The sequence below is a fragment of the Saccopteryx leptura genome, chromosome 3 (assembly GCF_036850995.1).
Source record: "Saccopteryx leptura isolate mSacLep1 chromosome 3, mSacLep1_pri_phased_curated, whole genome shotgun sequence".
Classification (NCBI taxonomy): Eukaryota; Metazoa; Chordata; class Mammalia; order Chiroptera; family Emballonuridae; genus Saccopteryx; species Saccopteryx leptura.
In genome coordinates this window covers 346,416,864-346,438,898 of record NC_089505.1, presented here as the reverse complement: position 1 = coordinate 346,438,898, position 22,035 = coordinate 346,416,864, and the positions used below count along the sequence as shown (strand labels likewise).

At 39.0% G+C, this 22,035-nt stretch overlaps 1 protein-coding gene across 1 annotated transcript in view; it reads right to left on the bottom strand.

Moving 5' to 3' along the window:
* Positions 1-22,035, bottom strand: part of PKHD1L1 (PKHD1 like 1) — a 163,462-nt gene that overhangs the window by 13,607 nt on the left and 127,820 nt on the right. Inside the window, exons 64-72 of the mRNA XM_066379362.1 lie at positions 19,262-19,410; positions 19,058-19,180; positions 18,088-18,199; positions 17,890-18,006; positions 13,348-13,513; positions 9,308-9,540; positions 8,954-9,121; positions 5,089-5,246; positions 1,790-1,925 (exon numbers count right to left, since the gene is read on the bottom strand). Of these exons, the coding sequence (XP_066235459.1) occupies positions 1,790-1,925; positions 5,089-5,246; positions 8,954-9,121; positions 9,308-9,540; positions 13,348-13,513; positions 17,890-18,006; positions 18,088-18,199; positions 19,058-19,180; positions 19,262-19,410 (1,362 nt within the window). The remainder of the gene's footprint in view (positions 1-1,789; positions 1,926-5,088; positions 5,247-8,953; positions 9,122-9,307; positions 9,541-13,347; positions 13,514-17,889; positions 18,007-18,087; positions 18,200-19,057; positions 19,181-19,261; positions 19,411-22,035) is intronic.

Here is a 22,035-nt window from a genome sequence, read left to right as displayed (position 1 = left end):
TGAAACATTCTGTGAATCTGAAGAATGTACTTTTGTATTATAATCAAGCATATACCATTTATCCTAGGTAACTATCTCATATCTTCATAAAAATGTGAGGAAGCAGAGACATAGATTTAAAAAAATTAGGGTAATCTAAAAAATATGTATAGATTCATAAAACAAGATTATTTTGCATTCTAAGTGCCAAAGCAAAATGTTTATTTAAAAACAATATCATTTCAGGGAAAAAAAAATCTGTAAGAGAGCAGTGACTGTTTTTCAGCCATTTCAACACCTATAGAACCAATTCCCCATATTAAATTCTGCCTGTTGGAATAGTTTTCACTTTCCTGACTTGAATGATAGAGTACTTGGTACAAAAAGTGTTTGAAAAAAACAGCTAAAATGAACGAACATTAAGCTGTAAACACACAATTATTTGTACACAAAAAAGATAACACTGACTCTCCTAGCTAATAAGGAGGTAATAGAGCATAACGGTTAAGCGTTTGGGTTCTAGCGCTAGCGTCTGCGTTTGAGTCCTTGATCTGCCCTTACTAGCTTTGATATTGCTATGGACTGAATTGCGCCCCCCCCAATTCCTATGTTGGAGCCCTAACTCCAAACATGAAGGGATTTGGACAAGTGGTTTTTGAGAGGTACTTAGGTTTAGATGAGGTCACGTGGGTGGGGACTTTGTGATGGATCAGTGCCCTATAAGAAGAGATACCAGAGAGCTTGTGTGCTGTCACTCTCTCTCTGTCCTACAAGGAGAAGTAGGCCCTGCCAGCTCTCACCAAACCTGACCATCCTGGCACCCTGACCAGCAGCTTCCAGAACTGTGAGAAAATAAAAATATTTTAAGTCCTCAAGTTTATGGTATTTTGTTATGGCAGCTTGAGCTAAGACAGAGACCTTGGCAAATTACTTTACCTCTTTGAGTCTCAGTTTACTCATCTGCGCCCACCTCATAGGGTTATTATCAGGATACAATAACAATGTGATATTTTATACAAGGCACTTAGAACACTGCCTGGCACATAGTAATGTCTCTGGTAATATTAGCTGTTCACATTACTAATAGAAATAGGACTTGCTCCATAGAAGGTCATGAATATGGGTATCCATCCCTATTCTCATGTTTGCTTATATTATGACCCATAGCACACACACATTTATGTGCTTGTTAGTGAAGTTTACAGTGCACATCTAAAAATAAAAAGTCGCATGTGTGGAATGAAATGTATTGACCATATTATTAATACCAATTTAACAAAAAGACTTCAAGAGCAGAAAAAAATCCTGCTTTTGCAAATATTAGTAGATTGGTAAGTTTAGCCTCTTCCAAATATTTTATTTAAATCCAGAGTTTAGTTTATGATATTTACTTCATAGTCTTAGGTTGATGTTATACTAGTTTTCTAGTAATACTTCTGGTGACTGTCAATTAATTTAGGCTCTGACCTCTGTGAAAAAAAGTAAAGCAGAAATAAGATAAAAATTCTAACAAACATTTTTTCTGTACATAGGAATAACTAAACTAAATGAGTAGAATGTTAATGTCCATTATCCACAGAAAACTGGTATCTGCATGTGTGCAGACAGATGAGACTTCTCTCAGAAGTAATCTTTTAGGACACACATATTATAAATAAACACATCTTAGTATTTGGTGGCTAAAAACCATTTTATCTTACATTTGTTAATGGTTGACGGACTAAAAATATTAATAACAAAATATTAACAAAGAATTTTACATGTAATTAATTACATATACATTGTACATTATATTATTCTGAGTAAATACCTGTATACAAGTGACTCTTAAGTTCACAGTGCTTCTGCTGGGAGTTCCAGACTGTATTTTGGGGACAGACCAATGCTTTGTTCACATAGACATCCAAACGCTGCCATGTGGAAAAAAAAATTCCTACCAGAACAGCCTGTCAAAAATAAACATTTTTGCATCTTAAGAGAACAATGAAACAGAATATTTAGAATTTAGCACTTAAAAAATTTCCTTCAACTACACCTTTTGAAAAAAACTAAAACTAAATTTTATGGGCTTAGGCTAAATATTGAGTTAAAATTATTAAATGGACTCACGTTCAACCATTCATATGGATGTTACAACTTAATTGCTAATTCTCAGTAGAAATGTGTAGTGTAAGAAAGAAATTACTAGAGGAGAATCTCTAAATTAAAGAAAGGGTCCATTTAAAAGATAACAGTTCAATATAGGCTTTCAACTCCAAGTGTGGAGGAAACAGGGAACTTAGCGATACTCTGTATAATGCAACCACACACAATTAGCTTACAGAATGTTGGAAAAAATACTTATTTCTGAGACATATATGACAGTAAGAGTAATAAAAATCAACCCAAATAATTAACATTTCTGATTCAGTTTTGTTCATTTTCCATGCTTATATTCCCTAAATCTCATGCTATCAGATATAATCTTAAAGCAAGAAGATCTGCTTTTGCAAGACAGGGAGGAATCTTCTTTTGAGATTATCTACAGAGGCTCAGGATATATATATTGTATTTTTCTGAAGCTGGAAATGGGGAGGCAGTCAGACAGACTCCTGCATGCGCCCAACTGGGATCCACCTGGCACGCCCACCAGGGGGCGATGCTCTGCCCATCCGGGGCGTCTCTCTGTGGCGACCAGAGCCATTCTAGCGCCTGAGGCAGAGGCCACGGAGCCATCCCCAGCACCCGGGCCATCTTTGCTCCAATGGAGCCTTGGCTGTGGGAGGGGGAGAGAGAGACAGAGAGGAAGGAGAGGGGGAGGGGTGGAGAAGCAGATGGGCGCTTCTCCTGTGTGCCCTGGCCGGGAATCGAACCCGGGACTTACACACGCCAGGCCGACGCTCTACCACTGAGTCAAACAGCCGGGGCGAGGCTCAGGATATTAACAGTCATATTACTTAGTAGTTGCCATTGTTATTTTTAAAATAAAAAATACTATCTTTCATTCAAAAATCAAGGGTCTATCTGAGCCAGGCATTATTCTAGGAGCTCTCAAAAGTCCCTGCTCTATTTAAACTTACAATGTAGAGTGAGGAGACAGAGAAGAATAGAAATAATAAAAAAGTAAAGTATCAGGCAGGTTAGAAATTGGTAAGTGCTATAGAAAAAAGAAAAGGTAGATCAGAGTACAAGGAATTGCGAGAGCCCAGAAGAAGGGTAATCCGGGTCAGGCTCAGGAGCGAGTGGGAGTTGAGGAGATGGGGATTTAGCCACCCAGGGAAGAAAGCTGGAGGCAGACTCAACATCCAAACACAGGCCCAAGTGGTAGCCTCTTGGTGTGTTGAGGACAGCAAGGAGCCCAGTGCGGCTGGAAGAGTTAAATAAGAAGTGGAAGAGCTAAGGGAGAGTCTTGTAAGCCCCTGTGAGGACTCTGCCTCTTGGACAAAGACCAATAGGAAAATTATTGTAGGGTTTGGGGAAGAAGAATGACCTAATCTGGCTTACATTTTGAAGGTATCCCTGTGGCTATGAAGGTGAGACTAGACAGTGGAGGGGGCAAAGCTAAAGCAGGAAGAGGAGGAGTTGGGAAGCAACTGCCTTCATCCAAGGAAGAGATAATGTTGGCTCCAGCTGGATGGTAGCAGTGGGGATGGGGAGAAGTGCTCAGATTCTGTATGCTCTGAAGGGAGACTCAAGAGGATTTGCAGATGGACTAGATGAGGAATATGAGAGAAAGAGAGGATGGATCTGAGGTTTTATCTTGAGCAACCAAAGGGATGGATTCCCCTGAGAAGGGGCAGGTGTCTCCTTCTACCCCTCTCTCTGGGTCAGTTCATTAGCATCCTTTCTTCACATTCCTTATATTCTGATACTTTCAAGTCTCAGACTCGTAGAAAAGAAAATCTAAATTATGAGATCACTGCTTAACCTCATATTCTTTCCTACTGACATCTATATAAATTTATCATTCCAGCTGAATTTAGTTTATACCAAAGACCTGAGATATTTTAGATAACATGCTGTGATTTCTGAAGTAAAGTCCAAAGGTATATTTATGACACATATAAATAATAGTAGCATGGAAGAATAAATATATAATTCTTGTGACCAGTTTTGGCTATGCACTCTTTTTATGTAAAAATTCAGGTTTACTGTTTGAGCACACAAATCATAGGCCTCACTGTCATGCCTTATATATGAATCAAGTGCATATGGGAGAGAGGTATTTGGTACACACATGTGCTTTCAGGCTGACAAAAACTGTCTGAACTAACAGTATTTTCACTAGTACCCTCATGATCTTTGAAAAGGATGTCCAAAAGAACAGGGGAGAAGATAAAGTCCTTAGCAGCTAGAAATATAAGCAACTTATTGACACCAGTAACTCTTTTTTTTTTTTTTTTTAGATTTTTTTATTTATTCATTATAGAGAGGAGAGAGAGAGAGAAGGGGGGAGGAGCAGGAAGCATCAACTCCCATATGCGCCTTGACCAGGCAAGCCCAGGGTTTCGAACCGGCAACCTCAGTGTTTCCAGGTTGACGCTTTATCCACTGCGCCACCACAGGTCTGACACCAGTAACTCTTAAAAAATCATTTCTGCCCTGCTCGGTTGGCTTAGTGGTAGAGTGTTGGCCTGGCTTGTGAAAGTCCCAGGTTTGATTCCAGTGAGGGCACACAGGGGAAGTGACCATCTCTTTCTCCACCTCTCCCCCCTTCTATCTTTCTCTTTCTCTCTTCCCCGCCTGCAACCATGGCTCTAATAGTTCAAGCAAGTTGACCCCAGGTGCTGAGGGTGGCACCATGGCCTCGCCTCAGGCGCTGAAATAGCTCAGTTGCTGAGCAATGGAGCAGCGGCCCCAGCTGGGCAGAGCATCGCCCAGTAGGGGGTTTGCCCAGTGGATTCCAGTTGAGGTGCATGTGGGAGTCTGTCTCTCTGCCTCCTCACCTCTCACTTAATAAAAAGAAAGAGAGAAAGAGAGAAAGAGAGAAAGAGAGAAAGAAAGAAAGAAAGAAAGAAAGAAAGAAAGAAGAAAGAAAGAAAGAAAGAAAGAAAGAAAGAAAGAAAGAAAGAAAGAAAGAAAGAAAGAAAGAAAGAAAGAAAGAAAAAGATAATTTCTATCTTGCTTTACCTTGTCATGGTCAACATTAAGTAACATCAGTCGAAGATTCTGAGGACTGGTGCCAGTGAAGTAAACTTCATACGATTGGTTCAGAGCCACAATGCTATGAAACAGAGATAGTCTTCTCTGGCAGGTGTACCCGGCACACCAACCATGATCCTGTGGGCCTAAATTCACATAAAATGAAAGTTCATGTTCCCTATGATGAATGTTATTAATACAAAGTCTGACAAGTAATGGTATTAAAAATAAATTGCAGTGGTCATGTTCAGCATTTACATCCATTCATCTACCCAGTAACCTAAGTTATTTCTCAAACTTTGGCTTAAAAAGAAAGGCAGGGAAGCAACTCCTCTCACCTACCCTTCCATTTACACTGCCCAGGGTCAGAAGGGTAGTTTACTGAGTTTACTGTGTACTAGAAGGTCAATGAGGAAATGGTAGATTTGCATGGTTCTCTACTTTAATAACCATATTTAAACCCAGGCTATGTGGTAAGAAAGAAAACACTTCATCCTTTCTCCTACTTATCAAATATGCTTGGGTAGGGAGCCAACCTTCTCAGACTTTGCTGAAAAAATATCTTGTAACGGAGTTAATTTGTTAAAAATAAAGCCTGTACGGTACCTGGAAACACAGATATTTGTGTCTGAACCACTGATTTATTAATTCATTCTTGCACTCACTCATTTGTTCATTGGTTAGTGTGTAATCAACAAACTCTTTAGGTTTTTTATTGTCTTTAACCATCCTCCTCTGGTGCGTCAGGACGATACTTTATTCACTGAGTCACTTCATCAGGGCTTTAATACATTTTTCTCAAAGAGTGTGATTATAGGTGCTGTTGGAGGGTCAGCATCACTAATGAACTGAAGCAATTTGAGAAGTAACCCTCCAATAAAACATCTAGAAAGCCAAAAGATAATGGATGCTTTTCTACCCGGATCAAGACATTTCTAGAACAAGTACGCCATGACTTTTGTGGCCAATTTCTTTATTTCACTTCAGTTTTAAAGAGGCTGAGATTATATATATATATATAATTTGAGATTTTATATATATATATAATTGAGTGAGATATGGGAAGCTGAATTTTCTTGATGTATTTATTTATTAGTTTTGATCAGTTACCTGGCTTACTTGAAATTATCAATATTTATAACTGGACTACAATCAAATTTTAAGTCAATATAAACTTCTGCAGCTTGAGGAGAACATAAATTTTTCCTTAGTATATAAAATACAAATTCTACCTTTAAATAAACCTTCTTTGTGGATTCCTAAAACAAACATAAATTTCCACATATAAAATGAAAAACTTAAAGCAACAAAAGCCACCTACTATAGTGCGTCCCAAGTTCCAGTGATTATTTTAACACCTTCATAATTTTTGAAATGTTACTATCATTTACTTAAGGCTTTTCTTTAAATTGAGAATTACTTCTTACATTTTAAATTTATTTTAAAGAGAAATGTCATGTCACTATTGTAAATGGAAAACTTGTATTGCCTTTCAGAAAAGAGGAATGTAAAAATAAAATGAAATCTTCTCCATCATATAAAACAATTTCAATGACTGGTCTGAAATTCTTCCCACAATCTCTCTGCTCTATAAGATCCCAAAGGCAGCATTTGAAATTGGGTTGATTGCAAGTTGGAGCAAGAGAAGTGAGGAGAGCTTAAAATTCACGTAACTTTGAAACACTCCTCATGTAAGGCTGGTGGCCGGGGCCATGCAGGTTCTCATTGGCTTTGGGCAGATGGTAAAGGAACTGTGAAGCCAGAAAATGGTGGGTCATTTTGTTTATTAGAGTTTCGCAATGGTGGACGAGCAAGCAGGAAGGGCAAACCTCTTCCCTCTCTCTCTGGGCTGACAAGCGAACAGGCCAGGGGTGGGGGACACCCCTTCTCCGGCAAACAATAGCAAAGAAGGTCTCTCCCAATGGCGGTAGGCAACCTGCAGTGTACAATCTGCAGCCCTGAGGACAAGCATCTGAAGTCTTACATAGATCATACACAGGAAGGAGGTGCTGCCCCGGGCTCATGCACCAGTCAGGCAAAGTATAAGTGAGTAAGCCTTACACACTTGTTTGCCCAACACCTTATTTGCTCATTTTATTCCCTTTTACACGTTTTTAAAAATGATATTTTTGTGGGGGAAAGGCTGTTTTGTTGACTTTTCTTGGAATATTTCAGTGAATGTTATGACACTGCCAGGTCACAGGCCGCTTTGGCACTGAAAGACCCTTAACCCCTCCTAGGGACTAATCTCGAGCTCCCAGTGCTATTTCAAGGTTGTGGACAAAAAAAAAAAAAAGGCCACAGGTTGAACCTGACAAGCTCAAAGGAGGCCTTACAAACTCAGAGACCTACAGTAACCACACAGGATGGTCTGAAATGAAAACTCCCTAACTAAAAGCAGTTTGTGGTGGGTAGTCCTGTCCTAGAAAGGCCTTTTTCTCTAACAAAGGGCAATGCTTACCTCAGGAGTCCCCAAACTTTTTACACAGGGGGCCAGTTCACTGTCCCTCAGACCGTTGGAGGGCCAGACTATAAAAAAAAACTATGAACAAATCCCTATGCACACTGCACATATCTTATTTTAAAGTAAAAAAACAAAATGAGAATACAATATTTAAAATAAAGAACAAGTAAATTTAAATCAACAAACTGACCAGTATTTCAATGGGAACTATGCTCCTCTCACCAACCACCAATGAAAGAGGTGCCCCTATAGGAAGTGCAGTGGGAGCCGGATAAATGGCCTCAGGGGGCCGCATGCGGCCCATGGGCCGGGCCGTAGTTTGGGGACCCCTGGCTTACCTTAATAAAGCCTGTCGTCTTTTGCATCTACAATAACATACCTGATGACACGCCTTTGAAATGTAAGGCTAATCTTTTTTCCCTGTCCCAGTCAAGGCGAGCATCCCACCAGAGCAGAAACCATGAAATCCCCTCATTGTTATTATTATCATGTTAATTAACTGTTAACTATCTTATGTTTGCCTATGTAAAAGAAGTTTCAATAGATACACTTTTGCTTTTTATCCAATCCCCTTTGCTTTCACATGCCTCCCTAATCTATCATCAATCAATTTCATGTAACCCCCTACGTCTTCCCTCTGATTCTGATCTATGAAATAAGTGGTAAAGCCACCATTCTCTGGAGTATTTTCTCAGTCCTTTGAGACTTTGCTTCCTGATAACTGTTGACAGTTTGGTTCAAATAAACTCATAAAAATTCTTACAGGTTTGGACATTTCTTACATTGAAGGGATTATACACTGAATCAATACCCTCTGTCTGCAGTAGCTTTTAGAAGTTCATCTCATTCACTGAAAAAGTCCTAGAATGTGGAAAAAGTCTTGATCTAAATTCTTTTAGAGACATTTGTGTCCCCTCTGAACCAGAGGCACAACAATCAGAATGTAAGGAACCTAGATCTTGACAAGATGTTCTCAGCAAATGAAGGAATCGGAAATAAAAACGAAACTTGCTCTCAAGAATTCTAAATAATACATTACTGTTTTAAAATTTATGTAAGGCACATTGTCTTTTGGGGGACACTCAGGACAACTTTTTCCTAAAAGCATTTGTTACCTTATCATTGTAAGTATGAAGATCACTCAAGAAATGTTTCCTCTCTGTCTTCTTCTACTGCTCAATTTCGAATCACTGCCCTGGCTTTCTAATATGGAGCACTGCTGAAGGGTCAAATATCTCTCTTATATATAGATCTTTCTTACAGGTGGGAGGCAAAGAAATCATGATGTTTGCTAGTTTTATGTTATAAATAATTTATGAAATGTCTCCATGCGCGTGATAAATAGTGAATGCTTTGAGTAACTTTAGTTTGTTGACATTGAACACCTACCATTAATGAGATCTATATAACCACTGCTCACTATAGCCACTGGTGAGAGTCTTCGAGTTTCTGTGTCAGAATCCAGGCTTTCAATAACCATCATTGCATATTCCATCCCAAAGCATCGATAGCTCTGCCATTCTGGAATGTATTTACAGGTTGAATCTCTAATAATTCCTAGAAACATAGGTATATACGTTTAGCAATGCAATCTCTTTGCAAAACCATCCACATATTATTCTTTCTTGTTATGTAACATTAATAAGTAGAAAATGCATTATTGGTTGAACACATCAATCATTAAAACTAAAGATTTATTTTGTTTCACAAATTTGAAGACTAACAGAATAATATCCAACACACCTTTATAAGGTGCTTTCTCGGTGACAGGAATTCTACTTCCATTTGGATATGTGAGCATCACTTTAGGAATTCTGTAGTCTCCAATTCCAAACTGGCTATTTCCATTCCATTCGTATTCTGATTGAGGTATCACTGCACCAGAACGCCCCAGAAAGGAGCCATCCAGATCTCTGAGGAAAGATTTCCTTTTGGCATCACAAACCATGTCTACACAATCAGATGGATTCACCTTCCTATGGAGAAAAGGTAAAATGAATAGATAACTAGATTTAGTATCCCTCCCTTATTTCCAGGGAGCAATTAAAAATACTTGAGTATTTGATAAGAGAGCATCCAAAAAATAAATTGATTGATTAAATCTTATCATTTCATATAGGATTCAGAGTAGGACCAAGTAGCATACATAATAAGTATTGTAATGAGGTCTGTTTTCCATTGTATTGATTTGGTCTACTATGAATTCATTAACATTTCAAAAGGACAAGTTACATCTTTGGGATACAGAATTAGAATGCCATTTTGTTGGTTCATATTTTGTTGAATAATAGATTTCCTATCTGTGAATGGCTCATAACATACTAACATTGCCTCACTGAGCAGGTGAAGAGTTTACTGTTCAGAACATACAAAATTCCTGTTAGCAGGAAGTCTTCATTATTTTTCCCTTTCTTCTCTTTTTTGAATATGTCTTTACATGTTATATAAGCATTGCGTGCTTACTATAAAATAACCTAAATAGTGTTGACCCAGTCTATGGATGTTCTGGATTCGATTCCTGGTTAGGGTACACAGGAGAAACAACCATTTGCCTCTACCCCTCTCCCTCTCCCCTTTATTTCCCTCTTCTCCTCCCACAGCCAGTGGTTTGATTGGTTCAAGCATGGACACAGGTACTGAGGATAGCTAGATTGGATTGCATCAGCTTTAGGTACTAAAAATAGCTCAATACTTGAGTATTGGCATGGGGTTGCTTGGTAGATCCAGGTCGGGGTGTATGTGGGAGTCTGCCTCACTATCTCCCCTCCTCTCACCTACAAAATAAATAAATAAATAATAACCTAAATACTCAGTAAAAGTTCAATCCCCTTCACCTTCCTATCTCAAGCGCTTAGGGTCAACACCAGCTGCAGATTAATATATATTCTCACAGACTTTTGCTTATGTATTTACAAAGAGACATATTTGGATTATGATTTTTATGCTACATATTTTAGTAAGCATTATGTTGAAACCCAAACTGTAAGAGATGAAATACTATAAACTTATAATGCAGTTCAACAACAGATGGGATTCTGCTTTCATCTTGGGCCACCTGGAGTGTTGATTGTTAACTGGTTATAATAAAATAGCTGCTCAGTTTACACTGTACTATACATTGTACAGCATATAGGGTATACAGTACACTTACACTAGACCATCATATATTCTATAGGGAAATACAATTGATTTCAGAGTTATAGCAACAAAGTTATAGTGGAAAGTTCAGATTTATTAGATAGTATATAGCATATCTCTTCCTTTTTGCTATAAGAAAGACGTAAAGCTATAAGTTTTCCCTTACTATAATACTGTAATGACTTTGGATATGATCTGAATAAATATTTCTGTAGTTTATGTGTTCTTTGCTTTCAAGTATGTGCAGAGTGCTTTTGTAAACAATTTGGTACATAGGTGCCTAGTGGTGCTCATATTACAGCTTAGGGCTCTGTCTGACTTCAGGTTCCAAAGACACAGAGGCTGAGATGTAGACTTTTGTTCAAGCTAGTTATTGAGGGAGTCCACTAAAAAAGGAAGGAGGGCCATTTAGAGCAAGGGAAAGACAGTTTTAGATACAAGTATGTCCAAAGGTTTGTGTGTTTTGACTTATTTTTACATCGTTCTTTTCTGAGCCAGTACATCTGCCATCCTTAGTTAAGCCTGCTGTGAGCTGATATAGTCTGAAACTGTATAAGTTCTTAGGGCATGAAGATGATACTCCCAACTGTTCTACCTTCAGGGAGGGCAGAAGGAAACAACCAATCCTTGACTTGCATTCTCAACCACAAAAAATAAAAATAAAAAAGAGCAAGGGAAAGAAAATGGATACAAAATTGAGACTCATGGACATAGATAAGAGAGCAGTGGTTACCATAAGAAGAGGAATGGGGGGAGGGTGAGGAGAAGGGGGTTGAGGGAAGGATAAAAAGAGGGACAAATATAAGGTGATGGAGGATGGTTTGATATTGGGTGATGGGTATACAACACAACTGACTGTCCAAATGATGTGGAAATGTTTGCCCAAAATCTACGTACTCTTCTTGACTAATGTCACCCTGTTAAATGTAATTTTCTAAATAAAAAAGGGAGGGAAGGAATCACAAAAAAAAGAAAAAAGAAATGAAAGGAGAATGGAGATGACTATGGTCTATAGATTAGCTTCAAGATGACATCAGGGGAATCTTTGCATTACAAATTGCTCCCAGATTTGTTCCTAGCTGGAGATGGAGTCAAGGAACTGGTCTTTTGTATTCCTGAATAATTAGTCATTTTCCATGGTCTGCAAGGAGGTGGTTGGCAGGGAGGGTTTTTGCCTCCCAAAGCTATTCTTGTTTGGTTAAGAACAAATTTCTGGAAAAGAAGGCAATCTTATGTAATTATTGGCCCATGTTTAGAGCATTTGGGGACCAGGTAAATAGCCTAGTAAAAGGACTCTGGAAGAGTGCCAGCAGTATTCCAATTAAAGCACAGGACTCAAAGACATTATATTTTATAATGTAATATGTTCTTCATGACCTAGATATTAAAACTATATATTAAATCTTAAAGATTAAATGATACCAAAATAGAAGCTGATAACTTCCCAGTAGAGAGAGTCTCTATTGAGCAATAAAAACACTTCAGTTCCACAATTATTAAATAAAGTTCTGTAAGGCTGGCATCAAAACAAAATCAGGTGAAGTTCAACTACTAATGAAACATTGCATTTCTCTGAACAGCTGTCTATCTGACAGTATTACTTTGTGTCTTCTCCCTATATCAAAAATGGGAAAAGATCTATAATAAAAAATTTCTTACCTCCAATATTGTCTTACATCTAAATTCCTGGTCTGCCCCTCTTAGGAAGAGTAGCAATTATCGACGATATTCTTTTATGACTTAGCTTCTAAGTGGTTCAGCTTCTACAAATATTCTGACACCATCTTACCTTTGTGATTAAAAAACCACTGTTCTAAATTTCTGCGCATTCTCAGTCACAGTGATTATGACTGAGATTTAATTTCAAACTACATGTTGGGGTGCATGTGGTAAGACACTTAGAAAGCAATAGGAAGCAAAAGAGGTAATGAAAAGGGCAGAAATGATAGAAATGTCTCTCATTCCTAATAGCTATTAATGGAGAGATATTAATGTATGGTACACTTCTAATCCTATTTCTATCTTATAAGTTTAATGATAGCATTATTTATAATGCATGGAAAAATCAGTATGAGAAAAACCATACATATCAAGGCCCAGCCTCTTCAGCTTAACTGAAAACACTAAGCATTTAGTTGTTGTTGTTGTTTTTGTTTTTTTTTTGTTTTTTTTGGTTTTTTTTTGCAGCAGAGACAGAGTCAGAGAGAGGGACAGGTAGGGACAGACAGACAGGAAGGGAGAGAAATGAGAAAAATCAATTCTATGTGGCAGTTTTTTAGTTGTTCATTGAATGATTTCTCATATGTGCCTTGTCTGGGGGGCTACAGCAGACCAAGTGACCCCTTGCTTAAGCCAGCAACCTTGAGCTAAAGCTAGTGAACCTTGCTCAAACCAGATGAGCCTGCATTCAAGCTGACGACCTCAGGGTCTCGAACCTGGGTCCTCCACATCCCAGTTCGATGCTCTATCCACTGTACCACCGCCTGGTCAGGCAAGCATTTAGTCTTAATTTTCATAATGCTGATTAAAATTTTATAAAAGTAATAGTTACTTTAACATAGCAACTTTACCAGAGGTATGGCCGGGACAGAAGACAGTGAAAAATGATAAAGAGAGGAATAAAAGTAGGTTTTCATATATTTTACCTTATATCAGGCCTATGTATAAATATTTTTGATTGTTCAGTAGTATCAATCAAGTGTATGTTCTTCACATGGATTGGATGCTGTAAATCCTCATTTAAAGGATTAGTGATGAATATCACATTAGTTTCACCAGAACAAACATTCTTGAATCCAACAAATGTTGAACCTAAAACATAAATAATAGAAAAATAATGATTTTCTCTAGAGGAAGTGGTGCAGATGCATTTCATGCACATTCCAGCCAACAGGTCATTGAATATCACCTGGAACTTGAAGCTCTCACCTTATGTGGTAGATTAATCTACCACTGTTTGTGGTGGGCTGTTGTCTCCCTATACCAGCACCACTGAGTAGTCATTTCCATATTTCTCTGGACGTGGCCATGCAACTTGGTTTGGCCAATGGGACCAGAGAAATTGTGGTATAAGCAGATATGAAAAGTGTTTGCCTATTAGTGTTCACTCAGATTCTGTGACTTTTAGCATGTGAATAAACCTCGCTCAATCACCTACATTACTCCAGGGGAAATAGTAGTTACAAGGAAACTAGAAATAGATGACTGCCATTGACAATCACTGATGCTTGGAGGAAAGAAAATGTAAGCTGGCTGGTCAATCACAAATTCATAGCAAACGTCAGGATCTAATAATAAAACAAGCAGAGCATTCGTAGAAGGTTGAATTCTCAGCCACGGCAAGTCTCCTGCATCAAAGACAGGAAAGGTCCCAGTATAAAAGGAGTGGGACCTGAGTTAGGATGGGGACATATGGAAAGTCACACTTGAGCCTTAAAACATGGACTCTCCCTGGAATGCTTTGGATCTCTATGAGTGGTCCATTCTTCCTGTCAGAGGAGAGCTCCCCTGCCCCTCTTGCTGAAATCATGAAGAGACCTCAAAAGTGGTTGTGTTCTTACAAAGCAAATCTTGCCTTTGTCTGGACCTGTGTCCACCTCCCCTTCTGGCAAACAGAGCAACCCCTAGGGTCAAGTCCCAACGTGGCCTGACTAGGAAGTGCTAGGCCTGCTCTGGGACGAAAGGGTTAAACACCAAAGGTGCTGAGGGACTAACATGTCTTGGCCAGGGTAAATGAGTGTCTGGAAGAAGTTACGATGATGTCAGGTCAGGGGGATCAGATACAAAGCTGGATGAAGAAGAGTGCGTCAACATGGATGGAAATATTCTTCCATGTTGATGGCTGACTTTAGTAAGCTTGGAAAAAATTACTGTTTACATTACATAAAGTAGAATTGTGAAAATTTCTCTGGCAGATTGTGAAAGAAGGGGCCAAAAGCCTCTGAAAAATGGGCATATTGAAATAAATATATAACACAAATACATTTTAGCCCCACATGGCTATGGTCTTCAAAGAGAGTGGTGTGGAAGATTCTACTAATGGGCAGAAACTTGGGTAGGGCACGAGTTCACATACTTTGTGTGGAGAGAGAAGTGGCCTGAGGTAAGGATACACTGGACTATGGGCAGTGGGAAGTGATTTACCTGGTGGGTCAGGAATAAGACTGTTTGGGTAAAAGGAAGCCTGAGAGGAAAGCATATGGACGGGGCCATAGGAGTGAGCACTAAGAACAGGTGTATGATCAACGAAGAGTGTCCACGACAGAAAGAGGACTATATAAACAAATAAGCAGGATGACATGGTAGTAGATGTCAGCTGATTTCTGTTATCAGACAACAAAATTCCTGTGTGTTAGGCTTACAGACTGATCAGCCTCGGGGGTGGGGTGGGCTAATAACTCAGTTGGTACCACCATCCTAGGACTCACAGAGTGACCTGAGTGAATAGGATTCTGCATACATCACCCTAGATCAAAGACTATACTTTTAGCAAAAGAGATATGGTGGTGTGCATATGACAATCTCCCGCCATAACATGCGGAAACTGTTGGCCTAACGGACTGGTGGAATAGTCTCTTGAAGGAACAGCTGAGGTGTCAGCTTTGGATATCTGTAAGACTGTTATTCATGTAAAATGAACAGCTATGACATGATGCTGAATCCCCAAAACATAGAAAACATGGTTTGATAACAAGGACTGGGAGAAGAAATAACCCTGTCAACAAGACCCCTAGAAGCCCATTTAGAAAATCTCAGCTTCCAATCTTGTCATTTTAAGTTCTGTGCAATTAAAGGCCATAGCTCCCAAAGTGGGAGTGTTTCCACCAGGGGATATAGTAAGAAACCCAGTAAACATAAAGCTCGATGACCTATAGTCTTTTGGGCTCCTTGTTGGCATTTACCACTTGTCAAGGGTGATGGCCCTGGCCACCATGCAGAAGGACCACTACTACATGACAAGCAGGGAGGACTACGTCTGCCTCACAGGACCCACGTGGGCTCACGCCCAGTGTGGACTGTAAATGAGCAGGTGCAGCAATCACGGCCTAGTCAGGGAAGAGTAACCGGGGGCTTATATCCAACAGAGCTGATGGTGTGGGCCAGCAAGCCATCCTGCTGCAGTGTCAGCTAAGGAGGAGGGAGATTCAGAGAGGGTGATGGAGGATACAGACAATGATTATCATTTACAATTCTGAGACCAGCGATGGCAGTGTGACCACTAACCTTATTTTTATAATTTTCCCCAGAAATAATGACCATCCAGAATCCTGGAGAATTTATGTTTGGGTGGAATAAACTTGATATAACTAACAACAAAAGAAGCAAGTGGATCTAAGTGGTGCAAGGAATGGGTTGAAGTGGAAACAGGCCAGTGCACCCATCTCTTACATCTCTTATTTCTCTGAATATTGACAACTAACAGCTCAGATCTGTCCTTTTCCCAGAAAATGAGCTTCAGGCAAACACGAGTCACTTCAACCAGGAGATGAAGGCCCTCCCCACAGAGGCAGCTGTAATCAATAACTGATTAACCCGGGGTGGAGGCACAAATGGCTGGACCCCTCTACTAAAGTGTGGGATCAACTGGGAGGTGATTCCCTTCCAGAGCTCACAGTGGGATGACGTGAAGCTCTTCTCCAACTTCTAGCCTGTCCTTGCTGAGGGGCTTCCTGTCCTATTCTGCTTCTGTCCGCCCTTCTGAGAGCATTTCTTCAAGAACATGCACTAAAATCTTCTTCCAAGGCTCTGCTTCCAGCCAAAGACAACTATCACGCACAGATTATTGTTTAGGACTATGTCTTATAAGAGAAGAACAGTTATTTCAGTAACTTCAAGAAATTTCATGTATAAGGTTCTATTTCATAAGGTTATTTTTATTCCTAAGGTATTATAATATTCTGGGACATATTTTTATTATTGAATAATATATGTTCAGCTAAAATCTAGGTAGTGTGTCAAATAATTTCTTCCAAGAGTATCACTATTACAAGTAACACTTGTTTTGCATTTCTAAGACTTAAAGTTATAAAAAACAACATAATGACTAATTTAAAAAACTTAAATGACTAATTTACTGAATCTCTTTCTTTGAGAAGACACTGGTTAGAATTATCATGAATAGGAGACTTGATGAAATGAAATAAGAATGGTACAGTGTATTTAATGGGCAAAATGGAAATAATATGTTCACTATATTAATTTATATATAATTATTTTACATTATTAAGGAGGCAGCCTGGTTCAGTCAAAGAGCAGCTGATTTCAAGTCAGAAGTTCTTAATTTTAATCCTAAATCTGCCTATAGTTGTGGGATTTCAGGAAGATTATCTGAGCTCTTAAGTTATATGAGTTTAATTTTTCATCAGTTGTAAAAAGAGATACAAATATATAACCCTAATTATATCAAGGGGCTTTTTATAATTTATAGAAAATAATTAATATTAAGTTACTATCCCAGTGGTTTTTCTGTTATCTTAGAAGAAAAGTTAAATTTCAGTTTTTTAAATATATGCAAATTTTGCCTGACCACGTGGTGATGCAGTGGATAGAGCGTCAGACTGGGATGCAGAGGTCCCAGGTTCGAGACCCCGAGGTTGCCAGCTTGAGTGCTGGCTCATCTGGTTTGAGCAAAAGCTCACCAGCTTGGACCCAGGGTCGCTGGCTCGAGCAAGGGGTTACTCGGTCTGCTGAAGGCCCACAGTCAAGGCACATATGAAAAAGCAATCAATGAACAACTAAGGTCTCACAGCGAAAAACTGATGATTGATGCTTCTCATGTCTCTCCGTTCCTGTCTGTCTGTCCCTGTCTATCCCTCTCTCTGACTCTCTCTCTGTCCTTGTAAAATAAATAAATAAATAAATAAATGCAAATTTTGCCAGTGAACCATTCCTGAAATTGACTCTGATGTCTTTTCTTGTCATACTGAGCAGATTCATATACAAATTCATTTAAGTGATTATTTTTTGACTGACAATGAAACATTATTAGCTACACTCTGTATTCTTTTTTTAATTGATTTTAATTTATTGTGTTTACATAGATTCTAGTGTTGCCCCAAATGCACCCCCCTGCCCCGTATTCCCCTCAGCATCTCCCTTGTCCCCCTCCCCACTGCGCCCTTCCCCCTTCCCTTCAGCTTGCACTCTGTATTCTTTATAGAACTTTGTCAGACTACGTTTAAACTCACCGGAGATTTCCAAAAGGCCACTGATGGCACTGTAACTCATGATCCCCGCGTGAGGTTTCCGAGGAGCCAGGTTATGTGCCGAAGAAAAGGTAGGCCAGCAAATCCCACTTCTCCCTCCTTTTATTAAAAGAAGAAAGTTAATAACGTTTGAAAGTACACTCATATGAACACCAAAAATTAAAATCTTAAAATTTTTACCTGATGGAGGTCTAGCACTCCGATGGGCAGCAGAAAGCTCAATATTGGGATCATCATTTGTTAGGACATCGGAGCAATTAAAGTTGGGACTACTTCCAACAATTAATGAGCTCTATTTAAAAATTCAAATAATACAGCCTTAATAATAGCTACTGTTAAAGGAAACATAATAATGGGTAATACTGACCAGCACTGTTGCAAAACACAACCCATAAGTTTGAGAAGGAGATCATTCATTAAACCAAGATGAAGAAGATATATTTCTTCTTTGAGTGAAGTGACAAAGTTTCAAGAGGAAGACAGGCATGTCAATAATTACATATAATGACATGTTCTATTTCTTTTGTGTTTTTAAATGAGAGGAGAGGTGATAGACTGACTCCCGCATGCACCTCAGTTGGAATCTACTTGGCAACCACCATCTGGGACCAATATTCAAATTAACTGAGCTATCGTCAGCACTGAGGGTTGACGCCCAAACCAACAGATGGCTGTGAGAGGGGAAGAGAGAGAGAAGGAGGAGAAGGAGAGAAAGAGAAGCAGATGGTCACTTCTCGTGTGTGCCCTGACCAGCGATCAAACCTGGGACATCTATATGCTGGGCTGACACTATCCACTGAGCAACTGGCCAGGGCTGACATGTTCTATTTCTCATATAAATATGTCCATGGAATATTAGGAATAAGAAGAGGAAGGAGTATCAATACTACCTAAGCTGGTTCAGGAAAAACTTCATAGATAGAATAAAAATTTAACAAACTGTGGCAAAATGAGCAGGTGCTGATCAAGAAGAGGTGAGGGGATTGGGGAGGAGAGGGAAGGATGGATAGCTTCCTGGCAGAAGTCAGGGAGAGCAAAGGCAAGAAGTTTGGACTACCTGGTGTAGAAGCCCAAGAGACTGTGTTAGTCCTGCAATAATTTTACCCTTCTTCGCGTTGCTCTTCTTCACGTGGCTGCATTCATTTCTTACCTTCATTTGCATTGTTTTACTGGAAATTTGATGAGATACAGCAGCTGGAGTGTAAATCATTGAAGAAATGGCCATTCCATTGTCAACCAGGGTCACATTATGGATATACACACTCTCTGTGGTCTGTAATACAATTTGTAGTTTACAGAGTACAAAATACAGTCATAAAAGAAAACATATAGTCATGATGTAGTATGAATTTACCTGAAAATAAATTCCATAATCCCAGCACCTCCAAATGGTAAATCCCTGTATAAGAGAACACCCAGGGAGGCCATCTTGGTTCATGTAGATGCCATACAACCCTCCGTGGGCTTCATTGTCAAACCACTTTTCCAGGGGGTTAGACTGACCTTGGAAGGAAATAAAGAATAAGAGAATTAACATTATATGTCATGTCATATAATTTTATGACCAATATTGGTTAAAGTTAAAATCTGTTTAAAAATTAAATATGTAATTTCAGTGTAAATTTTAACAAGATGAGTATATATTATTATGAATCAGACATTTATGATTAACACTATTTATCTAAGTTGTCCCTTCACTGTTATTCAGAATAATTTCATGCTTATTTGCAAAAGTTTGGTTTAGTGTTAGCAATTTTAACTTATTATATCGATTAAACTAAACATGAATTTTATTAGAAAGAGCATGAAGTTGGATTCAAACAAGGCAGAACTTGAGACACAGTGACACCACTTGCTGTCTGTGAAATGCTTCTTCTGTAGACCCTCTGGTCATCCCATTTTCAAGTTAAGTGTCACTTCCTTAGAAGGCCTCTGATTCAAAGTAGCACCTCAGTCACTTCACTGGCAAGAAAATTTTTTTCTCTTGATATTTTATTATTAATTATTTGTGAATTATTCATCTTTTCCCCATTAAATATAAGCTTGATGCAAGAAGACATTGTGTCTGTCTCACTGACTGCCATATTTCTAGAGCTTGGAAAGTAATGCAGAGATAGAAGTTCATTAAACACTGGTTAAATTAAAGAATTCATGATGTTCAAAATGTTATTTAACCTTTCAGGACTTCAGTTTCCTCATAGACAAAAAAAAATGAACCCTAATTCAAGGTTATTTCAAAATGAAATGATCCACATGTGTCTCAATAAATGGAAACTATACTCATAACTTCTTTATAGAATAACTGATGTGGATTTTAATGAAAGTTTTATTTATGTCCAAATCAGATCAGTAACCTTAATATCTCCCTCCAAACTACGTGTAAGCTCGAAAAATTCCCTATAGAGAGCAGCACCACCCCTTAAATTGTACTTAGTCCCCAAGGATCTGACTTTATCCTATCTTCCATCGTTTTTCTAGTTTTCCTAGTCATTTGAGATTTTTTTGCTTAGGTCTACCAGGTTTCTGGTTTGCTTCCTTCATAAGAAGCTGTCTGCATGTCTCTCCGTTGGCTCCACACAATGTAACCCATGGGCAAGTATGGCTCCTCCCTTGGACCTAGCAGGGGTCATATTTCCCTTCCCAGCAGCCCAGCCTCTCACTTGTCTGGGAGATGGGTTGGATAGGTTGATGTCCCATTCAAGAATTTAAACCCTCAATTCCTCTGTGATGTTTCATATTTCAATTGCTTAAAAACCAAAAACTCCTATAGAGACTTTGAGTTATTTAAGAATATCAATACAGTTAGTGAAAAAATGCACTGCCTGACATTACATATTAGTAAATATTCACATTCACAGGTCATATTTTAATTTTCAAAAACCACACACTTCAACAAAGTTATAGAGAAATCACAAACTTTTGCATTTTATGTCGAAGAAAAGCCACTTAAAGCTGTTGGAAACTAAAAAAATTAATAAGAGCATATATCAAAAAATAAGTCAAGTCTGTTGGCAAAATGGTTATATTTTTTAGCTTTTTTAAAAAAGGCTTTTTAAATTCAACTTTTTAGAGAGAAGAGCGAGAGAGAAAGAGAGAGAGAGAGAAGGGAGAGGAGCAGGAAGCATTAACTCCCACATGTGCCTTGACCAGGCAAGCCCAGGGTTTCAAACTGGCGACATCAGCATTCCAGATCAATACTTTATCCACTGCTCCACCACAGGTTGGGCAGCAAAGTTGTTTTATTCCATCAGAATGTATCTTGCACAAGAATAAAATTAGCATAAGTCCAATAAGTTTTGAATGTACAGAAAAAAAATGCTGATTCACAGAATCTTAAAAATAATGACACTGAGGGAAAAAAAAGACTGTAGAAAGAATATAAATTTTTCAGAGGAAAAACCCATCTCCTGAGGCCCTGGCTGGTTGGCTCAGTGGTAGAGCATCAGCCTGGCGTGCAGGAGCCCCGGGTTTGATTCCCGGCCAGGGCACACAGGTGAAGCGCCCATCTGCTTCTCCACCCCTGCCCCTCTCCTTCCTCTCTGTCTCTCTTTTCCCCTCCTGCAGCTGAGGCTCCATTGGAGCAAAGTTGGCCCGGGCACTGAGGATGGCTCTATGGCCTCTGCCTCAGGTGCTAGAATGGCTCTGGTTGCAACAGAGCGACGTCCCAGATGGGCAGAGTATCGCCCCCTGGTGGGCATGGCAGGTGGATCCCAGTTGGGAGCATACGGGAGTCTGTCTGACTGCCTCCCTGTTTCCAACTTCAGAAAAATACAAATAATAATAATAATAAAATAAAAAATAAAAAGGTATTGAAGGCCTAAATGAAATTCTCACTGTGTCTTGCAAAAAAAAAAAAAAAATCCCATCTCCTTTTACTAAGTAAGTTTCTTAGGAGGTAAAGCCTACAGCTCTATTATTTCTTTTACTTTTTAATCTGATAATTTTTCTTCCTAGTTGAAAAATCAAAAGATGATAAAAACATTCTACAATAATAAGTCAGCAGCCCTGGCCAGGTGGCTCAGTGCATCAAGTGTTGTCCTGGCACACCGAGGTCCTGGGCTCGCACCCTGGTCAGGGCACGTACAAGAAGCAATCAAATGCACAACTAAATGGAACAACTAAGTGGAA